The 12,404-nt window shown below is 33.7% G+C and overlaps 2 protein-coding genes and 1 pseudogene across 2 annotated transcripts; 2 read left to right on the forward strand and 1 right to left on the reverse strand.

Annotated features, from left to right (window-relative positions):
* Positions 1-1,283: 1,283 nt before the first annotated feature.
* On the reverse strand, positions 1,284-2,695 carry LOC133304273 (small ribosomal subunit protein bS1c-like; annotated as a pseudogene).
* Positions 2,696-3,203: 508 nt separating this feature from the next.
* LOC133304275 (stress-response A/B barrel domain-containing protein HS1) lies at positions 3,204-5,322 on the forward strand. Its single transcript, XM_061504283.1, has 2 exons — positions 3,204-3,428; positions 4,919-5,322. The coding sequence occupies exons 1-2, from the start codon at positions 3,289-3,291 to the stop codon at positions 5,106-5,108; spliced, it is 330 nt and encodes a 109-aa protein (XP_061360267.1). The 5' UTR covers positions 3,204-3,288; the 3' UTR covers positions 5,109-5,322.
* Positions 5,323-8,215: 2,893 nt separating this feature from the next.
* On the forward strand, positions 8,216-11,278 carry LOC133304276 (uncharacterized). Its single transcript, XM_061504284.1, has 5 exons — positions 8,216-8,318; positions 9,089-9,169; positions 9,303-9,427; positions 9,535-9,744; positions 10,456-11,278. Exons 1-5 carry the CDS (start codon positions 8,306-8,308, stop codon positions 10,825-10,827), a joined length of 801 nt encoding a protein of 266 aa, XP_061360268.1. The 5' UTR covers positions 8,216-8,305; the 3' UTR covers positions 10,828-11,278.
* Positions 11,279-12,404: the final 1,126 nt, after the last annotated feature.

Consider the following 12,404-nt stretch of genomic DNA (forward strand, 5'->3'; position numbering starts at 1 on the left):
AAGTTTACATGTTAACGACAACAATACATAACTGTTACATTCCTACACGATTGATTCATGCTTAAATAAGGTAGATATTTTTTTCTCCCTTTTAATATACAGTTTAATAAACCGCATCATTCTAGTTAAAAGCCACACAGATAGCATGTCCTACCTTCTTATCTAATTTCAGGTGCATTTACCAGATTTTGATGCAATTGGAACTTTATTGTTTTAACCGCAATACTGGAATTATGTTACGAAGACGTAGCAGTGTTTAGGTAGTTTGCTCAGGTAGGTACAAAACAATGAACATATACTTCCTTGGTGAAACGAAAGGAACATTCTTAGTATAATGGTAATATTAATAATTCTATCTGATTAACATACAATAATACAATGACAACAAGACATCGTTCTGCATTAAGATTTGATAGTTACAAGCAGTTTCAAAACAATGTACCCCAAGAAAAAAAAAGAAAAAAAGACCGCGCAATTCTCAATCCCATCACCACTGAGAGTTAATCCACTCTGCGAATCAAAGTATAAGGTTTACATAGGTCCATCAAATGAACAAACACCATGCCTCTCAACATGTACTATGAAAATTTTGAACTTTTAATAAGCAAATAGATACCAAATAAGGTGATTAAAATAAGATACCAAGCCCCAAGATAAATTGCTAATCGCTGGAAGTAGATTCAGAATAACATGTGTGCTTTCTCCTTCAAAAAATGCCAATGCTAATGAAAAGGGTTTAGTAGATGAAAAACAAATAACTGAACTAAAAGGGAAGGAAGCCCATTTTTTAGCTTCCTATAGGATGTCAAACCAAGACATATGATAGCTAAAAAGGTAGTAAGTGGAAAACAATTGAGACTGATGAAAGTCATTCATATTCTACACTTATAATTTACATATATAACAACTCAGAGGCTGTTTGGTAGGAGGGAATTTTTGAGATTTCTCGGAAAGTGATAGTGGTAATCCTATTTTTCTATATTTGATATAAAGTTTTGAAAATTTTCATAGGAGTCTGAATTTTGCGGAATTTTGTTTTGTGTATAATTTTTTTTCAAAATATCATCCAAGAATACCACCAAAGGAAATCTCAGGTGTTTGGAAAAAATTTACACTTTTTTGGGGACAAAATTCCGGTAATATTTTAGCCTACCAAACAATTTTTTGGTAACTTTATACTTTTCCACCATATTCCTAGAAATCGTAATTTCCTAGAAAAAAAAAAATTATACTTAACCAAATGCGGTTAAATTTTCAAGAGTATTTCTTCGAAAAACACCTTCTCAAAGACGAGCTTTGGATTGCGGATCATGAAGGCATTGGTATTCTACACGGTCTTGATTGATCTGACTGACATGAAGAAGGCCATTAATTCCACCAATGTCAATGAAGGCACCATGTCTTAAGGCTTTGAACAGAGTCACTAACTACTGATCCAATTTCTAGCTGTGCCTGTCTGTTAGCCATGGCCTTGCGGTTACTGAGGACAAGTCTAGATTGTTCCTCATCTACTACCTCCACAAACTTAAGAGGAAGCTCTCTCTCAATTAGCTCTTCTCCAGTTGATTTCTGAGAAGATAATAAATAAGCAAAAGGAGAAGAATTTAAGTTGGTTGCCAAAATTATAAGAAAATTTAAACTCAATGTCTTAGGATTAGGAAGCTAGATGAAAGAAAGAAATGAACATGTTAAGATACTTTCTTTCACCCCCAGAATAATCTACTTTAGAACTTGTAGAAGCATACAAGTTCAGTTAGGAAAATTGCATGACTCAATTTCAACATTGATAAGAACATTAGATGATATTTTTGAAGTTCACAAGCCTGTATACCAAAAATTATTACGGCTATGGCATTCTTCGTACAGTAACATGATATGTTGCATTAATAATTTGCAATATACATTCATTGGTAAAACACACAATTAGATGCAGTTCAAGTGATCATCATCTGATTGCCAGTTCCCCACCCCATGTTTTGAAACTCTTGACAAACAGCGAGTTTAAACCTTATTCAAGTTCATAAATGTCAATATAGCTTAAGTGCTAAATGTTGATATCTGTGAGAATGGAACAAACCCTCTAAGGCCTTCCACCTCTGCCACCACTCCACCTTTGTTTGCACCAACAACTTGCCACACAAAGTGCATTGATATGAGTTATGACAGACAAGAAGAACCAGTTAATGTAATTTTAAGATCAAATTAACCACTGAATTGCAGGGATAACAGGAATAGTTTTTGTCATGCTTCACTTGGTAGAGGGTTGCTTTTCCTTTCATGACTACTTTGAAATTTGAAATCCACTCAACTTATGCTAAATCTTGAACTAAATTCATAGCAGGGAAAACCCACCTTACCCTTGACAACGTCTTCTGCTTGAAGTTGTCTACAACGTTCCCATGCAAAGTCGTACTGGGTAGCCCTTAAACTCAAGATCAAGCCATCATCTGCTTCATTTTCACCAATGATTAAAAACTCCTCCCTCAACCCAATAACTATGGCTGCTTCTTCCACATGCTTAACTCTGTGGATGCATCTCTTGTGGGGTCATATATGCCGAAGACTTTGCAGTGATATCAACGAGTGCTCCATTAGCATCTGTGCAGAACACAGTCCCTTCAACCTGAAACAATTCAATGTCATCCCTTTTCAGCTTCAACTTGAAATTATAAGAAAATTGCAAAAGAGAAAACATACAGAAGAAGGACAACAAACAATGTGTAACTGCTAACTGCTTGTTTTGTTTTCACTGTTTTTTAATTTTCCACATTTTTTAATTGTCAGATTTTAAGTAGGTTATATTTATCTCATTTTACATGAGAGAAATAATTTTTCTACCCACACAAAAGAGGGGTGAGTCTTATCACTCTTTTTTTTTTCTTACATGTGGATCCCACTTATAATTTTATTTCTACAACATGAAATAATTATTTTTCTACGTAAAAAAAGTATTTCCCTTTTACATATACTGAATACATTACATTTCAGGGTGTAGTCAGCCAAAATAGGTCCTAATAAAAAAAGATTTAATACTTTAAAAGTTAAAAAAAAGCATTTAATTTTTAAAAAATACTTAAGATAGTTTAATGAAATATAATAACTACTGTTTTAAGCAGGGTTAACCAAAAACTACATTTAAAAAGAATTTTAATTAACGTCAATGCTCCTTTTCCAGCTCACCTAACATATAGTCATATACTATAGTCTATACAGATCTAGAAATTAGAAGAGTGAGAGGGACAAAGAAAGAAGAGAAAAAAGAGACAAGGTTGGGAAAGGAGAAGAAAGATGGAGGAAGCAAAAGGAACAGTGAAGCACATAGTCCTTGGAAAGTTCAAGGATGACATCACTCCACAACAGATTGAGGAACTCATAAAGAGTTATGCCAATCTCGTCAATCTCGTCCCTCCCATGAAGTCTTTCCAATGGTACCCCTTTCATTCTATCTCTTTCTTCTTTATGTCTTTGTTTTCTTGCAATTCAACTACCCACTTAGGTCAGGGCAAAAAAATGGACCCATTTGACCAAAAAAATTTAATTTTTTATAAATTCATTAAAATTGGGTTGCCTAGGTTAGCTGATGAGTGCGTTCTAAATAGAGATAAGCAGAATCAGTGAAACATTAATTGGGTTTCTTTCCAATATTATTTAATATAGACATCACTTTGGTTCACTGGACACTGCTTATAGTATTCACAATCGGAATTGTTACTGTCTGAATTTTGCTGAGATTCCTAAACAGGGTTCTCAGATCAAGATGTATGCTTTTCTGCATTTTAGGATCTTTTGTTATTTGTAATTTATACAAGTTAGTATGATATTAGTAAGTGTGAGATAGACTAGTGAAATGGATGACTAAGATGTGGGTTGTCATTGTGAATTTGTGATGATGGTATTAGCTTCCGTGATCTGCAACCTGAAAAGATTATTTTCTATAAAAAAAAAATTTTTCATAGGGTTCATTGTGTATAACTGACTATTTGTTAATTGCCTTTTCTCATTAACAAGGATATTATTTTTAAAGGGTATTGACATTAGATTGGATGAGAGGAGTTATTTTGAAAGCAAAATGGCTGTTTTTTGTCTTCTTCCTTTCTCTTGGTTTGATCTCACTACTACTCAAATTTGTTTGTGAATGACATTGCCTTTTGAGAACCATTAATATTATCAATAAGATGGAAGTGACTTCGTAGCCCTGCAGGAAATTTTTCACATTTTTCATGTGTCAAGGTACATGCTAATTATTTAAATTGGCAGTAGACAATGTTTGTCATATATGTGGTTTTGCATGCCAAATAGCCTTAGGTGCTAGTGTTAAGCCACAACTATTCTGAAGTTTCCCCCCTCTTGAAGGCTTTCCATATTTTATGTAAGTTTCTCGTGGCTAACAATGTTGGCACACTTTTAACAGTTTTAATGGCTCAGGTAAGGCCTAATGGAATATAAATTTGAATTATAATTAAAACTATGTGTTGTCATGCTAGCAAAGCTATAAGTATGGTGGAGGGTTAGACCCGCTGTTATTCCTATGTTCTAGATGGTCTCTTTTTAGTCCTTTTCCCCTTCATTTCCCCCACTTCTTCTTGTCCCTTTCTTTTTTACTTTTATTTATTTATATATACATATATTGTTATTTTGTTTTATCTTATTTTATATTTATTTATTTTTATTTTTTTTTTCAACCGTTTTGTATCTTTCCTGTGGGTTCATCTACCACCGACCCCAATTAATTTGGGATAAAGGTGTTGTTGATGTTGATGTTGTTGTCATGCTAGCAAAGATGGAACTTAAGTAGGTGCTTTGAGAAATGTCAATCAACTATTGCTTCTTACTTTCTAAACATTTGCAGATAGACCCCTTGTAGAGTGGCTTGATTAAAACATTTCTATTATCCTTCCATGTTTATTATGTATTGTAGGGGCAAGGATGTAAGTGCTGAAAACCTGCATCAAGGTTTTACTCATATATTTGAATCAACCTTTGAGAGTACGGAAGCTGTTGCAGAGTATGTAGCTCACCCTGCCCATGTTGAATATGCAAATTTGCTCCTTCCCTCCTTGGAGAAAGTGATTGTCATTGACTACAAGCCTACCATCGTTAAACTTTAAATTGGATTAGTAATGGGAGACTTGGCTGCTAGTATTCTGTTAAAAATAAAATTGGTTTCCTCTCTAAACATTTGTGTACATTTCAATGCTCCTTCTGGTCATATGTGGATTGTTTTCCTTTGTTTGCAATGGAATTACTTATTTTGGTTTTGATAAGATGTAGAAACCTCATTGATTTAAAATCACTCCATGATAAGACAGTGTATTATTATCACTCCATGATTTAAAATTGGGAAAATCAAATCTTATGCTGTAGGAATCCAAATTTTTTCTCCAGCTCTCTCTTCAAAATTAGCGTCGCATGTTTTTTTGTTTTTATTTTTTATTTTTCTTCCATGTGGGACCTCCACTTGATTGTTTCTGCAGGAAAAAATGTCATCATCTGCAACATAAGAATTCTATTGCCCTTTAAAATTATACTAAATTACAATTTTACCTTAATAAGTTTAGTTTTAATTTGGCTCGGTGGATAAAACTAGAGAAAATGGCCTATCTGGATTGTTGGGTTGTGATTGGGAAATTCGGATACACTATAAGGGGGGGTTTGGTAGAGGGTTTATTTTGAGATTCCTGGGAAAGTGAGGGTGGTAATCCTATTTATCCATGTTTGGTATAGAATTTCTGAAAAAAATTCCGGAATTTTGTTTTGTGAGCAAATTGTGATTGAAAATACCATCCAAGAATACCACCCTTTGGGTGGTATGCTTGGATTACCGGGAAAATGGAAAATGGCACACAAAAAAGCTGACTAAAATAACCGTCTTGTAAACCTATTCCTGTATTGTACTGGGAATGATGATTACTCCACCATAAAGCACCTGGTTCACTCCTCTCAACGTAGCTCTGTGACTGTGAAGAGGAAGAAGAAGAATAAGAATGCTTCTCTTAGCCTCAGCTTCATCCTCTTCTCTTTCTTTCCCTTCACCTTCAAACCTTCATCTCTTCCTCCCTTCCTCTTTTCCTCGTCCTTCATTGCCCCTTCCCCTTCCTTCTTCTACTTACCAAGCAACCCGACTTCGTCTCCATACCCCACCACCCTTTTCCTGCTCTTCTTCTTTTTCTATTTTTGTGGAGCAATCTGGTTCATTTTCTCATGTTTTTCTCTAGCCAACCATACATGTCGTCTTTCACTGTCAATTTAGAATGGTGCATTCATAGTTCATTTAGTGTTCATTGCTGAAACACTTTTATTGGAATTGCTAATTGTTGGTTTTTAAAATGATTATCCAGATGTACAATAGCTTGTTGTACTCTAGAGCAAATCGTGTTTGAACAAGATGGGTGAAGAAAACCCAGATCTCAAAATCTTTGTGTAGAAAACCTTATCCTGCTTGAAGAAAATAATGAAAGTAGGGTTATTTTTGTAAAATCACATCAGATTCCCAGTAATATTTTACAATTAACCAAACATAGACTTAGTAAATTTGATCCAATATTCCTGTTAAAATTTTGGCCTACTAAACAACTTTTTGGTCATATTCCCAGGAATCTCACTTTCCCACCACATTCCTAGGAATCATGATTCTCAGGCAAAAAAATTTATCCTCTACCAAACGCCTTCTAAGTTCATAGGTTGTGTGTTGTGTGAGCTGGAAGCATATAAGGTGGATTGTATCAAGGATTACATGACAGTGAAATTCGTATTTAAAGAATAAGTTTTTGTTAATTAAATTAAAAAACTACAAGTAGCAAGTTAATTTTTTTGTAAAATGATAAAAATGACACGTTATTAATGAAAACTTTATACGATATTGTTCTATTTTAGTAATTTAAAAATTAAAAAATAATCTACTAACACCCTAGAAAGTGCAGCATATAATATAACCATAGCAACGTTCTCCAGAAAGTGATCATATTATTAGAGATAATATAAAAACCTTGGTATATTTTTACCTAACAGCTTATTTTTAGGTTAAATTAATTCATACTATAATTGTATCATCTTTTTTGATATGTCCGTCATCTTTGGTTGAGATTATGTTGATGAAGCAATAGTCCTATTTCATTAAGAAGCAATTAAAAGTGTGATTTCAATACTATATTGATTTTTTTAGGCACTAAAACATTCTTTGGTTATATCACTAGAGACAAAAACTATATACCGAAACTAATATTTAACTGCTTGAAAACTAGCTAAAATTATAATTATCATGCCAATATCTTTCAAATCTTTTGCATTCTTCGGGTGTGTCAGTGGTTTAGATGGTAGCTGAGTTACAATCTTGAGCATCTTTCATCTCAATTGCACCATTGAATTTCTTGTTGATCGTTATAATCTCCATGTAGATTGGGAGAAGTAAAATATCATAACATCTTTTTAACCCATGAAACATGATGCTTAACATTGTTTCCAATAAAGATCAATCGTTTTTGGGATGAGATCATGAATTAGGATGTGGCTGTAAAATAAATTTATATAATAAACAAATCAAAAATATTAAAATTAACTTATCATTTCATATAACTTAATTAAAGAACACGCTAAAGATAAGTGTTATGCTAAATATGGTTTATAAAATTACACTACTAAATATGAATAAACATGCAAATTTAATGAATTGTAAATAGTAAACAATAAGATATAAATTAGTGACCATAACATTTGAACTAATAATTTTATATAAATTATTCAAACCATTCAATACAAAGTCCAATCCTAACAATTTGGTCAAATCTAATTTTAAGTTAACCATTTTGAGCAAAAAATGATGAATGTTTAAATTAAAATTTAAAGTAAATAAACATTTTATTCTAATTACTCTTTTTTAATTGAATCTTTATTAATTATAATTCACGACAAATTAATTTCAAATAATGCTTGATAGGAAACACTTGGTGCACAATATTTAGCCATAAAATAAGGTGTCAAAATTAGATTATATTTGAACCAAAAAAATGAAATTAACGCAATAAAATGTTAAAAAGAATTCAAATACAAAGTGAATGTGAATAAGTGAGTAAATGTGACAAATAACACGATTCGTGCAAGGTGCAAATCCACTATGGCGGTTACTGGTGAATAAAGTGAAGAATAAAAAATAAAATAAAAAGGAAAATAATACAAAATTAGAGCGGGGTGATTTTGGAAAAGAAAATTGAACGGTATCGTATAGAAAGGGGAACAGAAAGGGCAAAGGAGCTGTGTTTCTCCGCCATCGCGAAATCCTTAGCGTCGTCAAAAGCAGCACCAGCAAGCAATGAGTTCCGCTGGTAAAGCATTGTCGTTTTTATTCAACCACCTCTTTCTTCTTCATTCCCCACTTTGTCGTTTTGGTCTTTGTTGCAAGTTCGAAGCTGAATGTCTATAATAACCTTTTCGTTCTCTCGTTAGAGGATAATTGGATTTAGAATCCACGCCTCAATCCGATTCAATCACAAAAATCTGTTTAGGCTGATTTACGAACTACAATTTATTTATTTTTATTTTACTTTTTACTTTTTATTTTATTTTTATTTTGGTTGTTCTGTTTTTAGTCTTTCTCTCACTCACTCTCTTTTTTATAGATTTCTATGCTAGTGGTTAGTGTAAAACTCGATAGATTCTGAAAACCTAACCCGCAAGAAAAACCCTAATTTACAGCAATTTTTTTTTTTAACCTCTTTTCCTTATTCTGGAATCATTATAACTTTTGATTTCTTGCATTGCCTCCTATTGGAAACACCTTCATTATGCTAAAGGTAAACTGGATTTAGGACCAACCTAATTTTGTACATTGCACTGTTGGGAAAGGTAAAGGTAGTAAGGGTTCTAGGTGGTTGGATATACTCCTTTCTTTAATCCTAGATATGCAAAAATCTAATGCTGTGAATGTAAGTAGTTTAGCAATTATTGCCAGTGAAAATCTGTGGTTATATGGTTCATGAAGCATTTCTAGATGATGACTACATTTTCTGGTTGTTATATTTTATCCAATAATTCTTTCTTTTGTGGATGTTAAGATGGAGTTGCTTTCGATAACAATTCAGGTTTTATGTTTCAGATACTGTCAATGGGAATTCTGCCGAGTCTGTCAAAGAACCTGTTCCAGGGTCAAGCCTGGAAGCAAAAAAGGAAGATACTGGTGAGGGTTTGGGACTTTTGGTTTCAATCTGTATTTTAAAAAATATAATTTTTCTTCTGTGTCGACTAAGTAGATTAATGGTTTATGGTTATAGTTGCAAATTAACTTGCCCACCTGCTCATTGTCTTGCTAGAAATAAAAGCTCAAGTTGATGCCATGTGGGAACAAATGAATAAAGGAGTATCTAATAAGATTATCAGAAGGTTTACAAGCAAGCCTAATTCCACTGCAAAAAAAACTGCAAAGAAGACATCTTCCGTAAGACCTTGTTGCTACTTTCTTTTACTGGCCGTTTGTAAAAGAAGCTATTTTTACTGTTATTAGCTTGAGTTTAATTTCCTTCAACTTAATAACTTTGAATGTAGAACTGGATGTCTTATTTGGGGTTGGCACCAAAGGCAACTGAATCCCTCGGGCAAGGTGCTTCCCAGAATGGACCTGGTGTGCTGCAGAACGGTACAAGTGATGAACTGCAGAACGGTACAAGTGATGAAGCCAGGAAGCTTGCTGCTGCTGCTCTTGCAGCAGCAAAAGATGATGCTGCCACTTCTACCTCAGGCAGGGGGAAACTTGTGGTAAGCACATTACTATCCAGTGCACCTATTTTTGGTCACGTACTAATCTAGCTGAAGTGGGAAATAGTTTGGGCAGTCATGCGTGTTTAGATTAGCTTATTTGGGGATTAAAAAAGCTTCTTTTTTTTAAGCTCCCTGACAGAGTTTTTGTGAGTGAAAGAGGGCGAGCCTACTGCTTGTTCTGTGATTGAAAGATCATGAGTTCAAATTCGGAAAACAGTCTCTTTGCTAATATACAAGGGTAAGGCTATGTACAAGTTTGCTCTCACCCTCCCTTACCTTCACTAGTCGAGATTTAACGAGGAGTGATTTTTGGTTCTTGAGGGGCTTTTGAAAAAAAGAAATTATTTCCCATAATTAAAGGTTTCCGAACATGTATTTAGCCAATAGGGAGTGGAAAATATATGAAGAGAGTAAAGAATTTGTGCATTGAAGTCTTATTTTATTTTATTTTCAAATTTAATATGCAGACATGCCCGAATTATTTAAATCAAGACTTTGACATCGGACTGGGTTAGCTTGTATGCTGCTGTTACAATATTTGGTTTACGTGCCTATTGTTAAGCCCAGCACCAATTTGAGTATACCATACATGAACAATTTTCCAATTGAAATGCTGAGTTCCAACTTGGTTGATTGTTGATGACTGACCATTCACAGCACCTATAGGGATTCTAATGTCGATGTTTGTTCATTTGCTTCCTTTATCAGATTACTGAGGTTAGGGACTTTGCCGGTCAAGAAATTGAATTTAAAAAGCTTGTGGATTGTGACTCAAAGGAGGCAATGGAAAGAGCCAAAGCTCCTACACCTTCTGCTGTGGATGCTGTCCTTGAGCAAATCAAGAAGAAACCGAAGCTCAGTGTACTCGATAAGACAAAAAAAGACTGGGGAGAATTTAAGGAAGAAAATAGGGGACTGGAAAATGAGCTTGATGCTTATAAGAAGAGTTCAAACCAGTATTTGGATAAGGTTTCCTTCTTGCAGCGAACAGATTACCGTGAATTTGAGCGAGAGAGAGATGCACGACTGGCATTGCAATCCAGGAAGCGACCAGATATGCAAGAGGACCCGGTCATATGACTGATGGAAGTCGAAGACTGGAGTTACATCATACCTCCGGAGAATTATGTATGGTTTTGTCGTGAGTTGATTGCGCAGGTGCTGGAGTTCCTGGGAAGGACTTGACCTCTTAAGAGATAAAAGACCTTTAATCACATTAGTGGGGTATGATGCATTTTCTGAGGTTTAAGATTTGGAATGCATTTAAATGACGAGGTTTTTGATGTGGAAGGGCAAAATAGAAGGCTCGGAGAAACAGGTGTAAATTATTGGAAAATGGATCCTCTCATCTCAGATCTCGTGCATCTCACTTTGTATTCTAATGCCTGCTTTCCCTGATCTTTCATCACTGTTTATTTATTCATGGATGACTGAAATGAAACAAAATCACATAACCTGATGTCAGATGAAATAAATTAAACTGACATTTGCCAAATTTTAGACTGAAATTAGTACATTGCAGAGAGCCTCAAAGAACACGTAATTTGCAACTCACATTTAGTTTTAAAGAACTCAATTTGTTTCTGTCCATTATTTGTTTGTTTGAATTCCTCGTTTTATTATTGATTTTACATCTAACAGTTTTCATATCCAATAAATTAAAATTCTTTTGATGTAAGACTGTTAGTAGATAATAAAGGTGTAAGTGTTTAGTCTTACGCAGCTTGAAGTTGATATCTTCCCATGGATGTATAGATTTTTCTTTCGTAATTCTCTCTGAAATAAAATTGTCATAAAAGTGTTTTACCCCCCAAAAAAAAAAAAAATTGTCATAAAAATATCTTTTCAAAAACTTATCCAAATAAACCCATAAATGGTTCTTTAGATTTTCGAATTATCAAATCAAATGGGATTTAAATAACACAAGGCCATTTAAAAATAAAATGTACGTGAATTCAAATGATATAAAGATGTCACATAGCCATATTGTTGGAGACTGATTATCAATGATTCTATTGGTCTTTAAATTATCAAATGAAATTCATTTCAAATGAAATTTAAATGACAAAAGGCTGGATAGTAAATTCATATGGACTCAAATGAGATAATAATGTCAAGTCAATAGGATTGGTTTCATGAAGAGTTTTGGTAATCTACTTGAGATTATAAATTCGAACTTGAATATTATCATTGAATAAAAAAAAAAGATAATGATGTTGCATTATGCTAACTATTAGCTATTAGGAGAGTATTAACACATTGACGAGATTCATTTCAATGACATATTGAGGACAATAAATCAATGATCATGAGTCATAACCACGATCATGAGAAGACAACATTTGACACTTACAAAATATTTATTTATCAATATTCTTGAATCATTGACTTAATTATATTAGGTCAATGCTTTTAAAAATATTCATATCTTACATATTTCTTTTTAGTTGGAGAATATAAAAAGGGATGATCTCTATGTATTTGCCATCGGCATTGTCTTTCTTTTTTGCAATCCAAGCCAATAGTGAAGGCAAGGAAAGAATGATTCCAAGTAGAATTAGACAACCTCGCGTAGCACTGATAAGTCGGATCTAAAATCCATCCACCACAGAAGCTGAAAGAGAAAGATGCTTTTGGATTCAGTTTAACTACATAAG

This window comes from Gastrolobium bilobum, unplaced genomic scaffold, assembly GCF_033153095.1.
Source record: "Gastrolobium bilobum isolate Gb01-03AN ecotype WA unplaced genomic scaffold, APGP_CSIRO_Gbil_v1 utg15463, whole genome shotgun sequence".
NCBI lineage: Eukaryota > Viridiplantae > Streptophyta > Magnoliopsida > Fabales > Fabaceae > Gastrolobium > Gastrolobium bilobum.